The 25,172-nt window shown below is 45.7% G+C and overlaps 1 protein-coding gene across 1 annotated transcript in view; it reads left to right on the top strand.

Annotated features, from left to right (window-relative positions):
• The window catches only part of LOC309552753 (T-cell immunoglobulin and mucin domain-containing protein 4-like), a gene marked incomplete at its 3' end in the record, with an annotated part of 146,643 nt that extends 139,655 nt beyond the window's left edge, over positions 1 to 6,988 (top strand). Inside the window, exon 5 of the mRNA XM_082253669.1 lies at positions 6,836 to 6,988. Within this exon, the coding sequence (XP_082109795.1) occupies positions 6,836 to 6,988 (153 nt within the window). The remainder of the gene's footprint in view (positions 1 to 6,835) is intronic.
• Positions 6,989 to 25,172: the final 18,184 nt, after the last annotated feature.

The following is a 25,172-nucleotide window of genomic DNA, read 5'->3' as shown; positions in this document are numbered from 1 at the left end:
GGTTATTCAATTTGTCTGTGTAGTTCCCCCTCAAAAATCTTCACAGCGCAAGTGGCCCCGCAAGTCAGAGCATCCTGATCCGACTTACGGTGCCACTTCCATTCAAATAAAGAGGCTCCCATAGGGAACGAGTGTTGACAATTGGAGGCTAAAAATAACACTGATATAAATCATTATGAAAAAACCTACGTGGGCACACAATTGGCTCTTGGACACTTGGTCCTGGATCCTCCACAGTTTTGGAAGTGGCTTCCACGCTGCTTGCCAAGTTGCCAGGAGATATTGGTTCTGACCTGGCTGGGGATGCCACATCCTGGCATGACGCAACATCTGCAATGTAAATTTGTAAGGGAATACAAGAATATAAGGTTAAACAATCATTGCAAATACACATATTTCTATGATCCCACTACACAAAAATCTGTGCCTACCAACCTTCTTGTTGCTCTGGTGTCTGATCACTTGTTGTCTCCACCAGAATCACCTCAGGAATAATGTCTTCATCTACATAATACAAAAAATTGGCCATATCATAAAAGTCACAAGAGGTACATTTGTTAGGACATGGTGCCCTGCTTGATAGCTATTTTAGTAACAAATATGAAGACATGTACATGGTTATCTATGAAAAATATGGTACATTAATGTTTGACAGTGCATAGGAACCAATTACCTTTTGGAGAATCTGTGCCACCATCTGGGCCCATGTCCTCATCTTCTTCGGCAACTGCCGATGGAGCTGCCAAACCTCTCCTCCTCCTTTCCCATAGTTTGGCACGGAGTTTTCGTTTTTCTCCTATTTAAAGGTTTGAATAATAATCTGTGATTAATAGGAATGTTTGCAGAGAAGATTCGTGCAGGAAAGAACGTTCGTTGCAACACAATACAAATATTTTTAACTATGGCTTCCTGACTTTTAATGTCATATACTAAAACATCAACAATAGATCGATCTAATCACGACATGACAACTAAAATGAGTAATCTAACTTTTTACATAGACATTATAATCTAGACATGTTAATACAACATACACCAAATTATAAAAAACATATTGCATGTTTAAAAAAATAAATAAAAAAAAACTTACTTTTTTTCAGAATCCGATGGATTTGTGAAAGCTGATCCTGCTCACGGTGTTTCAGGTCGGACCACCGTTTCCGAATCTGATCTTTCGATCGCTCAACACCGAATTTTTTCAACAAACAGGCCACCACCTTATCCATGATGCCATCTTTCCTGGCATTGGGCCGCTCGTAATTTGCCAACTTGCCATCATAGTCCATTTTTTCTAAAATTCCGACCATCTCCACCATTTCTGCCTTTGTCATGGGTGTAGCCCTTGATTTTCTGGTGGCCCAATCACTTCGGCCCCCACTTGATGAACTCTGAGATCTTTCAGACATTTTTCTTGATTACAAGATTGTTCCACTGCTTCAGGTGTGTGTGTCGCATGTAGGCCTGATCTTCAGCACGTACACACCCCTGCACAAGCCCGCCACTGGAGGAGGAGTTGACGCATGCGCTGTATTTAAAGGACGCCAGATCGTTCGGCCGACGATTCGCTAGCGGACATATCGAGGGTTGGAGCACGATCGAGCGGCGAATCACGACTTTTCCCCACAAACAAAGGTACGACTATTTTAATAGAAAGTGTGTGTTTTGGGCCCTATACAGCTTTTACTCTGAATATCTTTATTATGTCCCAAAATACATGCGATTTTAATATGTTTTGTGTTGTGTTGTGTCTTGCAGGCATATACTGTCCTGCAAAATGGTGGACAATTACACCAGCCACAACTTTCTAATAAGTTTTATTGATGAGTTCAGGCAACTGCCGTGTTTGTGGCAAGTCAAGTCGGCTGATTATAAAAATAAAAAACTAAAAAAACAGGCCATGGACCATTTGGTGGCCTTCTACAAGCCCGTCTGTCCTGGGGCAAATGTACACTATGTAAGGCGAAAAATTAACAGCATTCGCACTGCCTACAGGCGGGAGGTAAAAAAAATTGAAAAGTCCACCCGGTCTGGAGCAGGTGCACAGAATATACATGTACCACGGCCGTGGTACTATGATAACCTGCGATTCCTGGCAGACACCTTGGAATCCAGGCCATCCATCTCAACACTGCCTTCTACTTCGGCAGAGGGCTCAGTGTCGGTTGATCCAAGCCAGGATGAGGATATACTGGAGGAGAGTTTTACTCAGGTATGGCATTTCACTATATATTGTCTGCTAAAATGTAATCATGTAACAAAATTATAAGCTAAACCATAATTGACCCTTTATGTAAATGGGCATAGCAAGGGGTTGGCATGACAGGCAACCGCCAGGGGCGCAGGCCAAGGGGGGTGGGTCGCAAAAACATTGGCATTGGTTTATTTTTTTTTTTAACAATCCACTCAGCCTGCACACCCCAGAACCCCCAGTTTGCAGGCGGATTCATGCAGGTGTAAAACATTGAGAGCTGCTTCATGCAGGTGTAAAACATTGAGAGCAGCTGAGCCAAAAGACCAGGAGACTGAAACTGCCTCTCACTGCATCCCCAGCACACCTCCGGTCTTACAAACAGTGCTGCATCCCCAGTACACCTCCGGTCTTACAAACAGTACTGCATCCCCAGCACACCTCTGGTCCTAACAAACACTGCTGGAGCCTCAGCATTCCTCTGGCTCAACCTTTTTTTTAAAACAAAACTAACAAACTAACAGCTCCTGCAAATGATCCATCCATCCTTGCTTCCATGTCTCTGGTCTCTCACTCTGGGTCAGCAAGGCAGGTGGCTCCCTTATTCCTGTTTTCCTGCACCGCTTCACCCTCAATGCCCTACATCAAGCCCTCTGCAAGTTCAGGCCCCTCTCTCTCTGCAACCCCCCTCCTCTCTCTCTCACACCCCCTCTTTCTCTCCCTCTCTCTATCTCTCACCCCTCTCTTTCTTGTTTTTCCCACCTGAGACAATGATTGCCCACTAGAGAGCTCTACACTGGGCAAACAAGGGACAAATGAGAAACATTTAATGCCCTTTTATATTTTTTTTTTGGGGGGGGGGGGGTTACATTTTTACATTGATCTTGGGGGGGGGGGGGGCTGTTGCCAAATACAGCTCCTCAACAAGGGCACTGGAGACCCTAGATACGCCACTGTATGTAAAGTCTGCTATTTGTTCACAATAATATAACAAACATGCATTTTTAGATACACTATAACATTCTAATCAATTTTTCATTTCATCAACAGGGAAGTGTCACTGAGGAGGAGGCAGGTTGCAGCCAGGAGCCTGGGGAGCCTGCGGAGCCTGAGGAGCCTGTGGAACTCTTTCCACCACCACCTCCTCCTGCCAAACGGAGGCAAAAGAGGAAACACATCGACGACATCACCGATGATTTTATACAGGAGGCCACCATAGCCCTACGTCGTAAACCGGAGGCCAATGAATCCTTTGGCAACATGACGGGCAAAATTTTGGATAAGGTGGACCTCAGGCAGTGTCAGTATGCCCGAAAAATCATCCTCGATGTGCTGCAAAAGGCTGAAAACGGCATCCTTAATGAGCACAGCCATGCATGCCAGGAGCACCCATGCCCTCCACCTCCACAACAGCCACCACCTCGCCAAATGCCACATGGCCAGTGGCAATATAACCAGCAGGATCCAAACCTGCCCTCATGGCAGGGGGATTACAGTTACCACGAACTTTAATTTGTGTAACCCCCTATTATTTATTTTACCCGTTTGGCAGTTTCTATTTTAATTTTGTCCAAATGGACCTTTTTTATGTTTAGTTTTTTATACGGAGAGTATTGATGTTTTCATTTGTTTTTTCAGAGATACAAAAAATAAAGAAAATTGAAAATAAAAAATGGCCTATCTGAATTTGTTAACATGTTTAATATTGTGCATAACCTGAAAAATATGTTTTAGACATTAATTCATACAAGAATAAAGGGTCATATCAATAGTTAGATCTTTGCTGTTAAAAAAAAATAATAATGGTGAAGAGTTCAAATTAGTTAATTATAAAATTTGATAGAACAGATAGAATAGACAAACATTATCTTCATCATAACAGAACACATGCCTTTTTATTAGAAAAGTATGGCATTATGAGCAGCATCTTCCTTCTTCTCACATTTATCAAGATGAGCATGTGCTCCGCATTTCACCTATTTCTTGGACTGCCGCGAGCCGAAAGTTCTTTCTGGATAAAATGTTGAGTTTACTAGAGAAAATTCTTCCGGGAGCTCATTTGGTTTGATCATGCGTGTTGGGATTTGTAGCTGTGTGTCGGCAGAATTCTGTACTGACTGGCGAACAATCGTCCGTTCTGGTTTCGGCATACAAAAATTTTAATGCTTGCAAGAAAAACTCTTGTCGGCAGAATGTGCGCTGACAGCTGTCGGAGGCACCATACTAACAAGCGTACAATCGGCAGATCTTTCGTCCGCCGACGTTTGTATGCCGACGATCGGTACGTGTGTACGGGCCTTTAGGCTAACCATAGACATGAGATGATCTTTGCTCAATAATGATGGGATTAGATGACAGTGCTCATTCTTTGTTTAGATTGCATCCCCTGCAGACTCTCCAACCAACTGAGCCTGGGAGAAAGACTGGCCAAAATGGGGTTTACCATGCCAGGGTTTTACAGAAAATCATACTCTCAGCCATTGCCACATGTCTCTGGTTATCTTTAGTTGTATGTTCTTGAATCTCATTGTGTTCAAAATATGCAGACAGACTCGGTCAAAGCAAGAGTCAATGCAAAAACTGCAAAGACCCCCCATAGGCTAAGTCATTTGAAACTGGAATTCTATGAAGGAATGGTAAAATAATTTACAGGCTAGCCTTGAACCTTTTCCAGTTTTTCTGTATCAATCATTTTATTAAAGTTTTAGGTAACAAGATAAGTCATTGTTGGGTAACACAAAATAAAACTGTCAACATTAACAATGCATAAGAAAAAAGAGAAAAATTGGTGACAATAATATATAGAAAATGTTAAGCGTTTCGCTATGAACCCATAGGCAGTTCACAAGTAGGTGGGACAAACTACAGTACAGTAATGTGATCCACAAGTGTAACCTCTATGGTATCAATCAGTAAAGTTGTGTCTATCCAGAAATCAAAAGAAAAATCTCCTGAGGTAGTTTGTCATGAGCAAAACCTTACAATTAACCTTAAAATGAGGATAAAGATCAACTGTAGAGCCAACAATGCATCAGAAAAGTAAAAATAAAAATTTAAGATTTAAAGAGAGAAAAGAGGAAGGAGAATAAGAAAAACCAGTAAAGAAAAAGAGAGGAGAAAAAAAAAGAAAGACAAAGAAGAGATTGAGAGTTCGTCCATCCAGAATCCCATTCAGCCATCAAACCGGTGTCAGCCTCAGGTGTCCAAGACCTGAAGATAAGAGCTAGGGGTCCACATTCTTTCAAATAGGGATTGTTTGTCCAGCAGGACACTGACTAGTTTTTTGTGTAACATGATTCAGGTAAGCTTTCACTTCATTAGGGCTAAATCAATCACAGAGCTTTTCCAAAAGGTTGCAATGGCTATTTTTGCTGCCAAGAACATGTAATATATTACAGTCTGAGTGGATCTCGGGATGTTTTTGACAGGTTCGTTGAGAAGCGCGACCTGAGGATCTTTTGTGATGTTAACCATAGTGACCGAGTAGATTAAGGAGTGGACCCATATCCAGAAACACTGGACCTTGGGGCAGGTCCACCCCCACATGACAGAACCTACCTGGCCACAGCACCTGAGACAGGATGGTGATGAATCCTGGTACATCTTAGCAAGGCGTTCTGGTAACAAGTACCATCCCACAGAAACCTTGTACCCTGCCTTGATCAGGGCAACATTCATAATGCCCTTGTGTATGCGTGTAGTCCAGGATCGCCAATCCCCCACCCCAGGGGCCATGCCCAACTCGCTCTCCCAAGCAATTTGATAGGGGAGTTTCGATAAAGGGGAGACAAAAGATTTGTACAGCATAGAGATGCGGCCCCGCTGGAGAGCCTCTTGTAAACCTCTATTTTCAAACTGTGTGCGAACTATCAGATCCGGACTTTTCTTCTGCAAGAAGCGAAGAAAATGGTATATTTGTTGTAAGTGGAAGATCTCAGCCGGAGGCATCTCCAAATCCTGCACAAAATATGAAGGGGGCGCACACCTCTATGGTCAAGGAAGTGTCCTATGAGATAAAATCTCTTATTCATCCACCAGCTAAATTGAACAGGTGACATACCTTGAAAAGGTTATGTGAGGAGGTGGGGTTGCAGAAGCTCGGCCAGCACAGAGAGTATTTAGACACTCCAAGAAGAGGAGAGGGCCATGTTGTGCAAAGAGGGCGGGGCTGTGCTAGGGAACGGATTCTTCTTAAAGTCAAATTTTCTAGAAAGTTTAGAGGCATGCTATGAATGAATAAAAAAAATAATTTATGGAAAAGTAAAATGCTGCAAGCATGCATTTAAAATACAATGTTTTAAGTTGGTGACAGGGCCTATTTAACATGAACCTGTTCTTTAACATTGAATAAGCAGATAAAAGGTTCCCTTTACAAGGGTGACCATTAGAAGATGTTATTCGCCTTTCCTGCATGATGTGCAAGGCCGTCCGATTCATCACTGGTACTTGCGCAGCAAATGGAAACTCATATACTGTACAAATATCAGGAGGTTTGTTGGCAGAACAGGAGAATGCTTGGAAGAGGAGTAAACACTACTTATGGTTGCTCCTGTAAAGTGAAGCTGCTATTTTTCCTAGTATGTACAAAGTGCAGGTTCAGTTTAATTCTAACTATTTCCTATCAAATTTCGTTTTTTTTTTTTTCAGACACCTGTAAATTTAGGCATTTCTGTAATTTTCATATTTTTCCGTGTTGCCACTCTGGTCATATATGTCCTTCTGACGTTGGGGATCCTGTACACATGTAAGTATTTGCAACCTGGCACAGAGATGAAGTTTTGCTTACTGTTTATGCATTGAATTAATTGAATATTAATATTGGGTTACCTTGCTCTACGAAGTCAATCTATGTTTACATGGAAGTAGAACTCTCCTTAACACATGGGGATTCCAATTTCTATAGCTATGACTTTTACCGCCTGCTTAAGAGTCTCTCGGGTGATCTATAAGGATTGAATTTGCCAAGTATTTCTTAGCTAGGGCGTATTGGATTAGTTAAGATGGATATTGCCACACTTTTTATTTCTCTATAAATGCTGCCGATCCCCCTATCCAAAGGCTTAATTAGGTCTCTAGAAGTTAATATAAGAGATTATATTTGGTCCGGTAAGAAACGTAGACCGTGTTATCAACTACTACCAGACAAAAGGATTTTGAGGGTTAGACTTGCCAGACAGTCATATTATTGAGAATGCTGGACTGGCTTTATGGGAAGATTAAAAGGCTGTGGGTTGGAATTGAGGAGTATTTTATGGGTCAGGACCTAGGTAATTTGCTTTGGATACAGAAATAATCTAGAAAGCTGGCTATATCAACAGCCCTATTAACTAAATATACTGGTGACCCTTAAGGGATAGAAAGGAGAGGAGAAAAAAGGAAAAAGGGGAAAAGTACCCATAGGTTCAAGTAGCAGGAACTGTTTGCCACCTATCAAAATGTTTAGGTAGATACACAAATATCTTGGGGAAGTCCCACCAATGGAGGCAGCCACTTTCCGTGGCTTTTCGGATGGGATTTTTATTTCTTTTTTGTATCCCCCTTTTTTTCTTTTTTTATAGTTTCCCTTTAAAGTGTCACTAAACCCACATCATAAAAAAAACTATCAATAAATGCTGCATTACATGCTGTTCATACTCACTCAGTCACTATGGGATTCGTTTTTTGAATTCTGAAAAAAACCTGGTTTGTTCCTGCTGCTCTTTATCTCCACTTTCTGTTCATGTCCCAAATTCAGCTAGGGATTTTGCACATGTGGTGGCAACTCTACACATGCCCAGTTTTTAGTGAGTTTCTATGCTGAGCATTTCCTCCCCATCACATCGGAGCAGGCCATGTGACTATAGAGTAACACATGTGGGTGTATACACAGTGGTAAATGACAGCCCACTCACTCCCTCCTCCTTCATGTCCACTAACCAGATAAACACAATGGGGGGCAGGATATTACATGTGGATTAATGGAGGCTTCCCTTCCCTCTTATTCTAAGACACAGGCTAGAAGGCATGGCACAGCCTGTAACTGGCAGAAATCTGCCCACACCATGGTATTGCCAAAAAATAATAAACATTTGATTTCAAATAGATAGTTGCATGCCACTTTAAAGTAGTTTATTGATATTATTTATTTTTACTCTGTATTCCAAAGACTGTTTGTTTTTGTTTTTTAACATGTGAGCAGCAGCAGAGAACTAGAAGCTCCTTCTGCTTATGTTTCCCTGCAGACAGGCTAGGAAAGATTAGGTAAAAGGGTACTTAGATGTTTTTTTTTTTAATTAAAATAATTACAGTGCCATCATCCACATGCAGAAATGTAAGGACCAATGTCAATTAAACATTGGGGGTTATTTACTAAAGGCAAATCCACTGTGCACTTGGAAGTGCAGCTGCTGTGGATCTGAGAGGGACATGCAAGGACAATAAAGAACAGCATTTTGGCTTGCACATGGCTGGATGATAGAAATCAGTAGATCTTCCCCTCAGATATACAGTGACCGCACTTCCAAGTGCATTTGTATTGCAGAGTGAATTTGCCTTTAGTAAATAACCCCCAATGTGTGTTTAGTAATACATTAAATTACATATGGAGCACCTGTGTAAAAACATTGTGAGATACTTGCTTGGATCAGTCTGAATCAGTAACTAACAGATAGAGAATAGAAACAGCTATGTAAAGTTATAGTTTAGAAATAATCTATACTGAAGACTTTTGCAATTATATAATTATACAAGAGTCATAGATCCACAACAGAGGAACACTTTCCATTTTTGTTTGCATTTCTATATAACATTTATATGGATTATTACACAATGTGACTTTTTGGTTCCTGATGTTCAAAAGATAAGGTAATGTCCTCTTTTTTGTGGTATTTCCCTCTGTATATGCTTATATCTGTGCAGTTTAAAAACGAAAAAAAAAGTTTAATTATTGTAAAAAAAGAATTGCATACAGTGTGTCAGCTCCCCACTCAATGAAGTTACAGCATAACTGCCAATTATTCGCAATTTAACCACTTGCCGACTGCGCACAGTAAGTTTACTGCGGCAGTCAGCCCCGGCCACGCAGAGTGACGTAGATCTACGTCGCTAGCCTGTCACCGGCTTTTGAGCCAATAGCAGGCGAGTGCGCGCCCGCTGAGGCACGTGCCCGCCCCGGCTCGTTCACAGAGGAGTCCACGCGTGTGACCGGCAGGCCCGATGTCCGTTGGTCACACTACGATCGTCGGTAGAGCGGGAGAAAGGCGGGCGGCTTATGTAAACAAGCCGCCTGTCATTCTCCCCTGTGTAAAAATGGAGATCAGACGGTTCTACTATGTAGAACCGTTGATCTCCGTTTTTACAATAGGAGACATGTCCCATCACAGTTAGAAACACGCCCCTAGGACACACTTAACCCCTCCCTCTCCAATAAAGTTAACCCCTTCCCTGCCAGTGTCATTTTTCAGTAACAGTGCATAGGTATAGCACTGATTACTGCAGTAATGTCACTGGTACCCCCAAAAGTGTCAAAAATGTCAGTCAAGGGTCCGATCTGTCAGCCGCAATGTCGCAGTCCCGCAAAAAAAAAAATCGCAGATCGCCGCCATTACTCGTTAAAAAAAAACACCAAAAATGACAAAAATCTTTCCCTTTGTTAGTAAACGCGATAACTTTTGCGCAAACCAATCAAAATACGCTTTTTGCGATTTTTTTTTACCAAACATATGTAGCATAAAACAAATTGGCCGAAAATGTTAAATTTTGATTTTTACATTTTTTTCGGGGAATTTCATATAAAAAAAAAGTGAAAAATATTGTTATTTTTTGCAAAATTTTTTTGTTTATAGCGCATGATCAAAAAATCGCACAGGTGATCAAATACCACCAAAAGAAAGCTCTGTTTGTGGGAAAAGAAGGACGTGAAATTCGTTTAGGTACAGCGTCGCACCACCACGCAATTGTCCGTTAAAGTCACGCAGTAAAAAAAAAAAATCGCAAAAAACCCCCTGGTCAGGAAGGGGGTAAAATCTTCCGGGGCTTAAGTGGTTAAGGGTGCAGTTCTAGGCTTTGCAGATTAGTCCCTAAACATGTTCCTGGTTTTGAGCACCAAATCAGTTTCTCATAAAAAAAAGAACTCTCTTTATTGCCACATTGTATTTATTAATTTCTAGCTTATTCCATTTATTCTGAACAATCTTAAACTTTCTTTGTGAAGATCCCACACATTTATTTCCTTTAATTCACTGACACCTATTTACTATGCCCTGTGAGTAGGCACACAATTCACATAGCCTGCCTTTTGAACTACAGAGGTGCTGAGAGGAAGAGTTTCAGGAGGTTGAGTCAGTACAGGAATCAATGCATGCAGGCAGCAAGGTACCATGGGATATGTAGTCCTTAATTATCTAAAGTAAACAGCAGAAGAAAAGACATGCAGGGAATCCGGAATGTTGTGGAAAGAGATGGCCAGCAGACAGGCAGAACTCACAACACAAAAGGAGATTTTTCAAGCCTATATTGAATTGTCAAAAATAACTATTATTTGTATTGCTATTACCATGCTGTTATAAAATTAAAGTGTATTGTTAACAGAATAAAACGTTTTACAGTACTTGACTCTATTACAAAATAATTTATTTGTATCTACAGGGAAATGCCACAAAACAACAAAGCCTACAGAATCTAGATAATCATGGAACAGACTTAGACACTGATGGAAAATGGTTGCATGCTCTTGTGCATGCTCTTAAGCTCATTTGCTTATAATAAAGCCAACATTGATCAAGAAACCAATTAGGTTTAATTCCAGTCATATTTTAGTATATGACTAATTGTGCTTTTTTTTGCTTATTTCTTTTAAAGAATATGTAAACCCAATTTCTCTATCGCTCATTGACAGACGTAGTCTTCTTGATTCTCAAGAGCTGGGTTATGTTGTCTCCGCAGGAGTAGGACTAGGCAGAAAGACAAAACGTTCTGGCTCCACCTTAGGGGCAGTCCCTGAGGGTATATCCTCCCTCTCTCTGCTACAGGGAATCAGTTTTTTTCTGTCTAGTCAGGAGTAAGGACCTAAGTTCCTTGCTGGGATCTTTTGGTCCTGGCAAGACTTTTTTCTTTAAGAAAAAGACATTTTTTAGGTAGTTTTTCTCCAGTGTTTTTCCTGTGAGATCTTCAAGCAAAAATGCCGGACTGGGCGACACTTGTGGTCACCCCAGCCGGCCTACGAGCGCGCGCAGACCATGGCATTGCGCTTGGTCGGCCGCGACACATTCAAGTAAGTATGCGGGGCCGGGCGACGGGCTGGATGTTGAGATCCAGTGGTCACCCCGGTTTTCTGCCTACGAGCGCGTGCAGACCAGAGCTCCGCGCTGGGTCGGCCGCGACGGAGTCCCAGTGGAGGGACTGACCTTGCGAGTTAAAAGTCTCGCTTGGACGCCAGGAACCAGAGAGTCGAGGCGTCCGGAGTGGTCCACAACCCCCCACCCCGGTGGAGAGGGTATTGTGAAGAGAGGGTGCCTGTCGGTTTGGTATGGTGAGTAAACGTTCCCTTTTTTTCTTTCCTCGTTATGAGGCAGTATGAATTATGGGCCCCTCCATATATGGTCAGTATATATCTGATACTTACAAGTCCCCCTTGTAATACAGCATGTGTTTGTGGGAAGTGGACTTGGTTTGAGAGCTAACACTCTACCCAGCAGACTGTAACATTACAGTAGACATAGGAGGTATAATCCTACCTTATTTGTAGTGTATCTCCTGTAGATCCATATATCGCCTCTTAGCAGAGATGCAGGTGGATGTGCTGGGAAAACGATTTCGGCGGTCCGCCGCCATTTTGCCGTAGACCAAGTGCATGTATGTCCTCAGGTCACGCCGGCCGCCATGTTTTTTGAGTCTTATGTCTCTTCTATGGGGGCGGCCATGTTTCGTGAGCCCAGCTACCTCGTGGAGAGCTGGGAACGCCGGAAGGCGTACACAGGGGGCGGAGCCACGTCCTTCTACCCGGGAAAAAGCAACAGTTCCTTCCAGTCTGTGTAAGACAGACGCTGACTGCAGCTGGTTGGAAACTTCACTGCATCGGTTGGTGAGCCTTGGGGGTTCCTCTCTCTCTCTGTGGGATCGAGAAGCAGGTACTCTGAGGGGCGCTATTGCGCTAGGGGGAGACACACAAAAAAAAAAAAAAAAAAAGTTTTTTTTTGTTTTTGCTGGCAAAGGTGTCCTGAATTAACATGGACCCTGCCACTCATGTATCTCCTCCGGATCCCCTCGAGGGGTCTGCGGGATCCTCCAGCACCCCACTGACAATTGAATCATTGTCAGCTATTATGGAAACTTTTGTGTCCCGGGTGGAAGTGGCTTGTCAGGGACAGGGCGCAAGAAAGCGACCCCCGCCTAACCCCTTATTATCTGAAATCTCGGATTCAGACTCTGAGCCTATTTCTGCAATTGCAGGTACTTCATCTGGGATTGGTGTCTCGGGTCCTGTCTCTTCAGACAGCGAGGAGGATGTTTCGGCATCCGCCATAGCCCGAGAGGAAGCGTTGGTAAACGCACTCATTGTATCTGTTCAAGAAACCTTAAGGTTACAGGGTATTCCATCGGAAATAGCTGAAACTGAAATCCCTTTTGGGACTAAAAAACGCATCAAAGTGGCGAAGGTTTTTCCATTGCCCAAATGTTTTGGCAATCCAATCGAAGAAGAATGGCGTCTGCCAAAACGCACTTTTACTATTTCTAAACGCATTGACAGGCGTTATCCGTTTGAGGAAACCCTCATTAAGAAATGGACAGAACCACCTGTGGTGGATTCACCAATTACTAGATTGAATAAAGCCACGGTTATTCCTCTAGAAGACGCTCCGTCTTTTAAAGATCCAGTGGATCGCAAGATAGAAGCTATGTCTCGCACCATGTTTTCCTTGATTGGATCAGCTTTCAGACCTATAATAGCTATTGGTCTGGTTTCGCAGGCTGTAACTGAATGGACCAAGTGGTTACGCCGGGACTTAGAAGAGGTCCCTCAGGCGGTATCAGATTTGTTGGAACAAATGATACAGGGGTTACAGTTTGTGTGTGATGCGGCGTTAGACGCCACTCCATTATTGGCGCGAGCATCAGTCTCAGCAGTAGTTCTCAGGCGTACACTGTGGCTAAAAGGTTGGTTAGCCGACCAAGGTTCCAAAAAAGCATTGGCTAATATCCCCTTTTTAGGAGAGCGTCTATTTGGAGCCAACTTAGATGAGATCATTAAGGATCTCACGGGTGGAAAGAGCACCTTTTTACCGCAAAATTTTAAAGGTAAAGGAACTCGTCAAAGACGAGGGCCTTCTTTTTCTGCTCACAAGAGGTTTTTTCGTCCCGCGGTTGAAAAAATTAAGTCCTCCAAAGCTCCTGCAGGAGGCGTCAGGGGTCGCTGGTCGGGCAAGCAAAAGCCCGCCCCCTCCAGACCTGAAGATAAACCGTCCAAAGCCTGAAGGTGCGCCCCCACCCATAACTGGGGTGGGGGGACGTCTTCGCCGGTTCCCGGATCCATGGCTTTCCAGAATCCCGGACAAATGGGTTTGCGAAGTCATAAGGTCAGGGTACAAGATCGAGTTTCGATCTCTCCCACCGGCGCGATTCTTCCCTTCCAATATCCGACTATCCCCGGATCGTTTAGAAGATCTGCGGAGAGCAGTCACAGATTTACTACTACAAGGAGTGGTAGTCCACGTTCCTTGGACAGAACGGTTTCAAGGGTTTTATTCAAACCTATTTACAATACCCAGGAAAGAGGGCAAAGTGCGTCCAATTCTGGACTTAAGGGCACTCAATTCCTTTCTCAACATAAGGAAATTCAAGATGGAATCCATTCGCACAGTAGCAGCCTTCCTGCATCCAGGGGATGTCCTAGCGTCCATAGACATCAAGGACGCATATCTTCACATTCCCATTTTCGCAGGACATCAGCGGTTTCTACGCTTTTCCGTAGAAGAGAACCACTATCAGTTTGTGGCGTTACCTTTCGGTCTCGCCACGGCTCCGCGGGTCTTCACAAAGGTGTTGGCCCCAAAGTTGGCACTTCTGCGCCAAAGAGGCATATCGATCCTTGGTTACCTAGACGATCTTCTGCTTCATGCAGAGTCTCCTCAGACCTTGCTACAAAACATAGAAATTACTATGATTTCTTTACAGGAATTCGGGTGGCTGGTGAACCAGCAAAAGTCATTTCTGGTTCCCACCCAGAGGCTCGAATATCTGGGTCTAATTCTAGACACAGTCAGGACAAGAGTTTTTCTTCCGGTAGGGAAAGATTCAATCAGCAGTCCAGTTGTTACTATCCAACAGCTGGTCTTCTCTTCGAACTTGCATGAGGGTTCTGGGGTTGATGGTGGCTTCCTTCGAAGCAGTCCCATTTGCCCAGTCCCATACCCGAATTCTTCAGCAAGAGATTCTTCTCAGATGGAATCGGAATCCGGAATCCCTGGACAATCAGATCCGATTGAGCAAACAGACCAGAAAGTCTCTGGTCTGGTGGCTTCGGTCTCCGATGCTCAGCCAGGGAAAGTCATTTCTGCCAATATATTGGACGATAGTGACCACGGATGCCAGTCTATCCGGATGGGGAGGAATTCTCGGTCAGTTATCTGTCCAGGGACTTTGGTCCCCGGAAGAATCCAGGTTACCGATAAATGTATTGGAACTGAGAGCGATCAGACTTTGTCTGATTCACTGGACCGGGCAGCTCCAGGGCAGCCCGGTTCGGATCCAGTCGGACAATGCCACGGCCGTGGCTTATGTCAATCACCAGGGGGGCACCAAGAGTGTCCGAGCGGCCAAAGAAGTGGCTTGCATTCTTCGCTGGGCGGAACGATTTGTTCCAGCAATCTCTGCGGTGTTCATTCCGGGGGTGGAGAATTGGCAGGCAGATTATCTCAGCCGTCAGACTCTGGATCAGGGGGAATGGTCCCTCCATCCAGATGTTTTCCACCAGTTGTGCCTACGGTGGGGCACCCCGGATGTGGATCTGTTGGCATCACGATTCAACAGGAAAGTTCAGAGATTCGTGGCTCGCTCCCGCGATCCTCTAGCAGAAACCGCAGACGCACTGATCGCCCCGTGGGGGCAATACCAGCTAATGTATGCCTTCCCTCCTCTCGCGTTACTGCCAAGACTTCTTCGCAGGATAGAGGAGGAAGGAATTCCAGTAATTCTGGTAGCTCCGGACTGGCCTCGTCGAGCTTGGTACGCCGACGTGGTCAGACTGGTGGCGGACGTCCCGTGGAGACTTCCTCTCAGGGAGGACCTACTGTCTCAGGGACCGATCTTCCATCCTGCTTTACGATCGCTGGCTTTAACGGCCTGGCTATTGAGACCCAGGTGCTGAAGGACAAGGGATTGTCAGCTTCAGTTATTCCTACTCTAGTTGAAGCAAGGAAAGCGACTTCCAGAAAGATTTATCATCGCACATGGAAGTCCTACATTGCATGGTGTGAACCTTTAGGGTTCCGTCCTCGGTCTTATTCGATTAGTCGAATATGAGCTTTTCTGCAACAAGGGGTTGAGCAAAAACTGGCCTTGAGTACTATCAAGGGTCAGGTCTCAGCATTAGCTATCTTCTTTCAGAAGCCTTTGGCTACTCATTCCTTGGTGCGGAATTTCATCCAGGGGGTGCGACATCTGGCTCCGCCAGTGCACGCGCCGTTACCCCCCTGGGATCTTAATTTAGTGTTGTCGGTTCTTCAGAAACCTCCCTTTGAAGATATTAGGGAGATTCCTCTACCTACGTTGTCCCAGAAGGTGGCCTTCTTGGTGGCTATTACTTCTGCACGCAGGGTGTCAGAACTGGCCGCATTATCTTGTCGTTCACCATATCTGGTGGTTCATAGAGATAAGGTGGTTCTTCGTCCGAATCCATCCTTCCTACCAAAAGTGGTTTCAGAATTTCATCTGAATGAAGAAATTGTGTTACCTTCCCTGTGTCCTAAGCCCAGTCATCCGTGAGAGTTTGCTTTACACTCCTTGGATGTGGTCCGGGCGATCAGGGTATACTTGAAAACGACAGACTCGTTTCGCAAGACGGATTCACTTTTTGTGATCCCAGATGGTCCCAAAAAGGGGTTGCCTGCATCTGCCGCGACCATTTCCAGATGGATCAGAGAGACGGTAGTACAGGCTTATTCTATTAAGGGTCGGGAGCCCCCGTTCCCTGTTAAGGCGCACTCCACTCGGGCACTTAGTGCGTCATGGGCCTTTCGCCATCAGGCGTCAGTGGTCCAGGTGTGCAAGGCGGCTACCTGGTCGTCGGTGCATACCTTTACTAAACATTATAAAGTTGATGTAATGGCATCGTCTGATGCCTCGTTTGGCCGCAAGGTTTTGCAGGCCGCAATTTGAGGAGACCAGTGGTCTACCTCGAGGGTTTTTTCCGTTGGAAAATTTTTCTTTAGTCTCATTCTTTGTTTATAATGAGCCTTTAAAACTTCTAGTTTGGCACCGGTTGGGCCTTCTAGATTGGATTTGATTTTGTCAATCCCACCCCTCATTTGTGGCACTGCTTCTGGATGTCCCAGCTCTTGAGAATCAAGAAGACTACGTCTGTCAATGAGCGATAGAGAAAAATGGATTTTTTGTAAGATCTTACCGTAAAATCATTTTCTCTTAAGCTCATTGACAGACGTAGTACCCGCCCCTCTATCATTGAGTTGGGTTGGGTTAAATTCTCTGTTACTGCTTTAGAACAGAACTGATTCCCTGTAGCAGAGAGAGGGAGGATATACCCTCAGGGACTGCCCCTAAGGTGGAGCCAGAACGTTTTGTCTTTCTGCCTAGTCCTACTCCTGCGGAGACAACATAACCCAGCTCTTGAGAATCAAGAAGACTACGTCTGTCAATGAGCTTAAGAGAAAAGGATTTTACGGTAAGATCTTACGAAAAATCCATTTATTTCATATTCCTGATATGTGCCTGCTGTACATGTACAGTGGATAAACAAAAGAACCGCCCCCTTTAAAAAATTCACGTTTTGTTGCTTTGCAGCCTGAAATTAATAAAGACACAGGTTATGTTTTGTCCGACTGTATTTACTTATAACATCCAAGTGAAAGTGCAACTTGTTACATGCAAGTAAAAGATATAACACCAACATGTCAGAAAAAATAAAGCCAAAATTAGTTTGAAAAAGGATCACCCCCTTGTGTCAGTATTTTGTTGAACCAACTTCTGCTTTAATTACAGCCTTTAGTCTGTTGGGATATGTCTCTATGAACTTTGCACATCTAGACAATTGTAGCGGGGTTAAACATGCCTAAAGACACTGTTTGATATGTGGGAAGGAACTAGGCTCCCTCTAGTGGTAGCTGCATGGAATTTCCCGGGCTGTGACTTCCTTTTCACAAGATGAAGAAACTACATCTCCCAGGCTGCTTTGCAAGATCCAGGAACTAGGCTCCCTCTAGTGGTAGCTGCATGGAATTTCCCGGGCTGTGACTTCCTTTTCACAAGATGAAGAAACTACATCTCCCAGGCTGCTTTGCAAGATCCAGGAACTAGGCTCCCTCTAGTGGTAGCTGCATGGAATTTCCCGGGCTGTGACTTCCTTTTCACAAGATGAAGAAACTACATCTCCCAGGCTGCTTTGCAAGATCCAGGGTGCACGGCTGCACCGCACGGCACTATGGGGGAGGTTATTTAATGGAAGAGAGAAGCGCGCGGGGGGGGGGCCTTTCTGCGCTGGACTCTGAGGAACCAGCGAGCGAGAGTGAAGGACTGACACTGGATATTGGGCCAGAGCCTTTTAGCCTGGAGGGACGACGTGGAACCGTCCCATCTCAAGCACGAGGCACATTCCTGGAGGTCATACTGCTGTTTGCCGAGACCGGAAGTCATCCGCCAGAAGGACCCCGCGCGGCTGGCATATAGCCAAAGGACTGAGACCGCAGTGGAAGCGCGCGAAGGAGAAACTTCTGTTGGTGAGAGGGCACATGCCCAATAACTGACTTTATCTGCTGAAGAGACAGTTTTATCTACAGATAGCGGTAGCGCAGCAGGAGGTGATAAAACCCCGGGGTTTATCACCATACTCTCTCAGGAGACTCATAGACAAACAATAAGGTCTGTAAAGGAGTCGCCAGAGGCTTATCTCTCTCGCAGAAGTTATTGCTCAGTTACGCAGACACCCTGCGGTGACAACTAACAGCTCGTTGTTTTCTCTCTCTTGATCTTTATTCCTAATCTGGATTACAAATGAGCTCTATTCAATAACCTTGCTAGCGAAGATCAACAAGAAAGAAGAGAACTCTGGGGGAGGGACTCAGATAGGCCCACCTACCTGGTACTGTGTCTAGCCTTAATGCAGGAGGAGTGTGGGGGTATTCTTTTACCTTTTTAAAGCTGTTTTAAATAACCTTTTATGGACTTGTATTGTATTGTATTGTATCTCCCCTATTCAATTTGATATATAGTAAACTAAGTTTGGTTAATTACAATCTTGTGCGTTGTTCCATTGTGTCACCCAGAAGGACTACTATTCAAGAAGGTAACAAGGTATTGTTGCATAGTGAAGTATTGTATTCCAACCTGTGTATCTATTTGATAGTCCAGTCCTATTCTGGGTCAGTTGTGCCTGAGGAGGGATCGAGCCAATTTGATTGGGTTGTTAGGCAGGGTGTAGACCCAATAATATAATCAGCAGCTCCTGCGGGGGTGGTGCTACACGTGGGGGCTCGTCCGGGATTTCTACAGTCCTGCAACACAACCCTCTCAGCCCCAGAATCCCCTCCCACGCAGAAATGGATCCTGTCGCTGCTGCTGAGTGGTGCAAGGAAGAGAATGTCATAGTGGAAAATGGCCTGGTGGTTGAAATCAAGGGAGAAGCCTGGACTGAAGAAAAGCTCCTCCCTGTTTTAAGGGCACTATCCACAGACAGGAAATTCTGGGTGATTGACATAAAAACTGACACCACTGCCCCACACACGTATGCACTGTGTGAGTGGAGGAAAGGGGTCCCTGATTATTTCAATGGAAACAGTGTAAAAACTATTGACCAAACAGAACTTTTCCTGATACATCCAGGAGTTCCTACTGCGGGTCCCTCATCCACCACCCATGGGGTATCCAGCCAAGAAAAAGGTGTCCAAGAAGGGCATCCTGAGTCATCACCTTTGTCGACTTTTAGCTCAGAACTGTGTGCTGTTCTTGGGGAGATTGTGGCAAAATGTAGCAGGGACTCCTCGAGCTATCTGATGACTGGATATAGGAAGCTCCGGACATTCTCTGGGAAACAGCCTGTGCCTTCAGCAGAAGATGGGTTCGAGGAGTGGCTAGATACCGCCACTCAGGCTTTGGAGGAATGGGAGGTACCAGAACAGCACAAGAAGCAGAGGATCACAGAGAGTTTAAGGGGATCTGCATTAGAGGCTGTACGTAATCTAAAGTTTAGCAAGAAGAACTGCACTGCACAGGATTATTTGGACATTCTGCAAGATGTGTTTGGTCGGACGGAGAACGCGGCTGAACTTCTCTACCAGTTGGACCACTGTTATCAAGAAGAGGGGGAGAAGTTGTCCGAATTCATTAAACGTCTGGATAGGATTATCCACCAGATTCTGTTAAAGAAAGGAATAGACCCCCGGAAAATAGATGAGACTCGTGCACGACAGGTTCTGAAAGGGGCTCAACCTTTAGATCCCATTGCCATACTGTTACGAACTCGTCGAGATGGCGGCATTCTAGAATACCCCGATCTGATTCGAATGGTCAGAGAAGAAGAGGTCATGTTGGACAACAAGAAGAAAAGTCGGCAGTTTGACTCAACTGCCCGGGTTGGAGTGATAAGTGTGGAAGAGGGTGACTCTCAAGTTGAACTCCTAAAGACCCAAGTGTCTCAGTTGATAGAAATGGTGTCCATCCTGACTGGTCAGGTATCCACTCTACCCAAGGGGAGTATATCGGAGAGGCCAGATGAACCTGTTAGTCTCAGCACAGATCCAGAGCCACGGCCTGTAAGATTGTTAACTTGTTTCAACTGCGGGGGAGTTGGGCATGTTAGAAGGGTATGTCCCAGCTCAGGAAATGCTGCCGCGAACCCTCGCGAGCCAGCGGGAAACTTCAGAGGACACCGGTGAAGGAGTCAACCGGGTGTCCGCCAGTCTTAAGGGACTCCAGAAGTGGTGCAGGATCAGGGAAACTGAGTCAGGGGGTCAGACCCAAATATAACACCCCCAGTTCTAGACTCCGGGTTACTGAGGGAAGGAAAGTCAATGCACACCGGATTCGGCGGGGGCCTAGATCAAGGAAGAAAAAGGAGAAGAGGGCCAGGGTACAGAGAACTGAATCAGATAACAAGGCTACATCAAGAGAATTCCCAACTAACTTGGTCGGGCCCTCCCCAGTGGTCTCGGTTCAGGTGGAAGGAATTTACACAAGAGCCCTCCTTGACACAGGGGCCCAGGTGACTCTTTTGTATAGAGACTTCTATGATAAATATCTTACCCATCTACCTTTGCAGAAGTTGGAAGATCTGGAGATATGGGGTATTGGGACCCAAAGTTTTCCCTATGACGGGTATCTGCCAATCAAGTTGACCTTTGATCCATCAGTGGCTGGTGAAGCGGAAACCTTCGACACCTTAGCGGTGGTCTGTCCTCGTCCACCAGGGGCCAACAAAAGCTCTCTCATCGTAGGAACAAACACTGACCTGGTAAGGCGCCTTCTGATACAACTGGTCCAGGGACAAGATGCTCAGGCGCCAAGGATCCATCCCATGCTACGGCAGGCCTACCAACGATTAGTGTTGGAGCAAGAGACCCCCGCAGAAGGAGTTGGACGACTCTGGAAGCTGGATAGAGCAGAAAAGGTCTTACAGCCAGGAGAGGTGGCCTGTTTTAAGGCTTCTGTTAAACTCACATGGCAACAGCCGGGTCCCTTCATTATCTTTGAATCAGGTCAAAAGGAGAGACAGAGAGGGATAGAAGTGATCCCTGAGGTGATCCCTTTGAAGGTGTTACAGGAAAACCGTGGAAGGGTTTTAGTGAGTGTCAGAAACACCTCTATTACACCAGTGAAGGTACCGGCCAGAGTGCTCCTGGGCCAAGTCAACCCGGCTACCCCAGTTGCCCCCATTGATTTCAAAGAAAAGGAACAGGGTGAGGCGGTTATAGAGGAGCTTTGCTCTGGAAACGCTGCCCTCCCGCCGGAATGGGTGAAGAGGGCCAAGGCACAACTTGCTCGATGTAGGGAAATATTCTCTAAGGACGAGTTTGACGTGGGATGTGCCAGGAGCGCCACTCATAAGATCCGCCTGAGTGAGGACAAGCCTTTCAGGGAGAGAGTCCGGCGAGTCCCCTTAGGTGACTTGGAAGATCTACGTCAACAGCTGGCAGAGCTCAAAAAGATCGGGATTATCCGAGAATCCAGGAGCCCGTATGCTTCCCCGATAGTGGTAGTCCGAAAGAAAAATGGATCTTTGAGGCTTTGTATCGACTACCGAACGCTGAACAGAAGAACCATCCCAGACCAGTATACCACTCCTCGAATCGAAGATGCCCTACAGAGTCTGTCAGGGGCGAAGTGGTTCAGTGTGATGGACTTAAAGAGTGGGTATTATCAGATCCCCATGCACCCTGAAGATCGGGAGAAAACAGCCTTCATCACCCCTGTGGGGTTCTTTGAGTTCAATCGCATGCCTCAGGGGTTGTCCGGGGCCCCTGCTACCTTCCAAAGGCTGATGGAGAGGACCGTTGGAGATATGAATTTGATAGAGGTACTGGTATACTTGGATGATGTTATCGTGTTTGGCAGAACTTTAGAAGAACATGAGGAGAGGTTGGAAAAGGTCTTGAAGAGGCTACATGAAGAAGGTCTGAAACTTTCTCCTGAGAAGTGCCAATTCTATCAGTCCTCGGTCCATTACCTGGGCCATATCGTGTCTGAAGAAGGGGTGGCCACTGACCCGGACAAGCTGGATGCTGTTGCTTCCTGGCCGAGACCCACAAATGTGACCGAACTCCGGTCATTCTTGGGCTTTTGCTCCTATTACAGGAGGTTTGTGGAGGGGTTCGCCCAGATTGCCCGACCCCTAAATGAGCTCCTGAAGAATGAAGAAGATGATGTCCCTGAGTTGGTAAAGCCGGCGAAGTCCACCATGGGCCCCCGGAAGGCTAAGGAATCCATCCAGGATCAGTGGACCCCGGAATGCGAAGGGGCCTTTGTCCAGCTGAAGGAAACCCTAACCACTGCCCCTGTGTTGGCCTATGCGGACCCCACAAAACCATATGAACTGCATGTTGATGCCAGCCGAGATGGGCTGGGGGGGGTACTTTATCAGGAGCATGAGGGTCATCTGCGACCTGTTGCCTATGTGAGCAGAAGCCTACTGCCTGCTGAAAGGAATTATCCTACTCACAAACTTGAATTCTTGGCCTTGAAGTGGGCAGTGGTTGACAAATTGAAAGACTACCTGTACGGGGCTGAATTCATTGTCAAGACAGATAATAATCCCCTCACCTATCTGTTGACTACGGCCAAGCTGGATGCAACAGGACATCGATGGTTGGCTGCCCTCTCTAGCTTCAATTTTAGCCTGAAGTATCGGCCAGGAATCGGAAATAGGGATGCAGATGCCCTATCCAGAAGGTTGCATGTTCCACAGGAACCTGCGGAAGAATGGACTCATTTGGCTCCAGAAGGGGTACGTGCCCTATATCAGGGAACTGAATTTCGATCCCGAGGAGGGTCAAGAGCAGAAGAGATTGGGGTTTCGGCTATCGGAGTACCCAAATGCTACTGCCAGGTGACCCAGGTTGAAGGGGAGGGTTTGCCCCGGCTGTCCAAAGGGGACTTGCGGAAGGAGCAGTTGGAAGACCCTTTGGGAAAACTTCTCTTGGAAGCCCTGGAGATCCAGAGCCCTGAGTTGCTTCTAACTGACTCCCCTCAGGGGGCCCGTCTGTTGCATAGAGAGTGGACCCGGTTACAGATCAGAGAAGGAGTGGCCTACCGGAGAGGTCCATCTGAAGATCTGGAGGAGAAGTGGCAACTGTTCTTACCAGCTAAATACAGAGAGGGAGTTCTGGCCGCTCTTCATGATAATCATGGCCATCTGGGGCCCGAAAGAACCTTTCAGCTTGTCAGGGACAGGTTCTACTGGCCTTGTATGAGGGCCGAAGTTGAAGGATACTGTCATTCTTGTGTCCGGTGTATACAGAGGAAGACTCTGCCACGTCAAGCAGCCCCAATGGGCCATCTACAAAGTCAGGGACCCATGGAGCTGGTGTGCATTGATTTCCTTTGCTTAGAGCCTGATCTGAGTGGCCAGGGGAATGTCCTTGTGGTAACAGACCATTTTACCAGATATGCTCAAGCATTCCCAACAAGGGATCAGAAGGCCTCAACGGTAGCCAAAGTTCTTGTAGAGAAGTTCTTTGTACATTATGGGTTACCACAGCGCCTCCATTCTGATCAGGGAAGGGACTTTGAAAGCAGACTGATCAAGAGACTGTTAGATATGTTAGGCATTCAAAAGACTAGAACCACTCCCTACCATCCACAGGGGGATGCCCAGCCTGAACGATTTAACAGGACTCTTTTGGATATGTTGGGGACTTTGAGCTCAGAGAAGAAACAGCATTGGGGCAGGCACGTAGCTGCCATTGTGCATGCCTACAACAGCACTGTCAGTGATGCTACTGGATATTCCCCTTATCGGCTGATGTTTGGAAGGGAGGCTCGGTTGCCAGTGGATTTGGCCTTTGGCATTTCGCCTGATCATACCTCTTCAGCATCGCATAGAGGATATGTGGACCGACTGCGGAAGAGTCTGAAAGCGGCCTATGACAAGGCTCAGGCCACATCTGATCAACGTGGACTGCGGAATAAAAAAAATTTCGACCTAAAAGTTCGGATCCATGACCTGCAACCAGGGGACAGGGTTTTGTTGAGAAACTTGGGTGTCCCGGGAAAACACAAGTTGGCAGACCGCTGGAAGTCCCAACCTTATGTTATCTGTAAGCAACTGCCAAACCTTCCTGTGTACCAAATTCGGCCTGAGGGAAGTGTGGGTCCATTGAAGGCTTGGCATCGGAACCATTTGCTGCCTCTCTCTGAAGCGGTTCGTATGCCCCCTGTGGAAGACTTGTCAGCGGCCCCTTCGACTTCTCGCCGGTCCAGACCAGTTACCAGATCTCAGACGATGCTCCCAGATGAGGGAGAGGGAAGTTCTCCATCTGAAGATTTGGAAGATGAAGAGGAGGTACCCGACTGGTTGTGGTCATCTCAGTTGCCAGAACCCACACCTGCCTCCCTGTCTTCGTCTGACTTGGCTGATAGAGGAGCCCTTCGGGCAGAAGCCCCTGAATTCATACCCTTTCATATGCTTCCAGAAGAAGCAGCTGAGGATGAAGATCCTGAGGAGGAGGTTGCACCCTTCTCTGAAGAAGAACTGACCTCTCTTGAACCATCAGGTTCCTCTGTGTTGGAACATGAGGAGGGGGACATTGAAGAATCCTCAGAAGTGCCTGATCCTAGCACCTCTGAGAGCATGCCTCCACGGGAACAGAGGGAAAGGAGAGTCATTCACCCACCTAAGAGACTGACCTATGATCAATTGGGTGAATGTTCGGAAGAAGCTGTTTTTACCTCCAAAAGATCTCCTGACCAGCCTAGTTCCTCCACTGTAGATTTGGTGGGGGACAACCCTAGCTCACCCCCAGGCACAACTGTACAAGCCACCCAAGTTTTGGGGGGTCTGTGAGAGATCATGAGAACAAAGTATTGAAGTAGAAAACGTTTGCATTTAAGTTTGTACATAAGGATATTGGGTTTGGCCATTATAATAAGCACAGTTTTTGATGTTCACAATTTGGTTTACTTTGTGAGTTAATGTTTGCGCACATTTTGTTGCTCTGACCTCACTATATGTTTTTTTCTCTTTCTCACCTTTTGATGTTTTTTTTTCAACACAAACTTTAAGATGTAAGTGTTTAAGAAATTGTAAAGGCACATGTGCTTTTTAAAGGAGCACTATATAAAAGCA

Source organism: Pelophylax lessonae (genome assembly GCF_965119305.1).
Source record: "Pelophylax lessonae genome assembly, chromosome: 4".
Classification (NCBI taxonomy): Eukaryota; Metazoa; Chordata; class Amphibia; order Anura; family Ranidae; genus Pelophylax; species Pelophylax lessonae.
The sequence above is the reverse complement of the archived record's forward strand: the minus strand, read 5'-3'. Positions and strand labels throughout refer to the sequence as shown.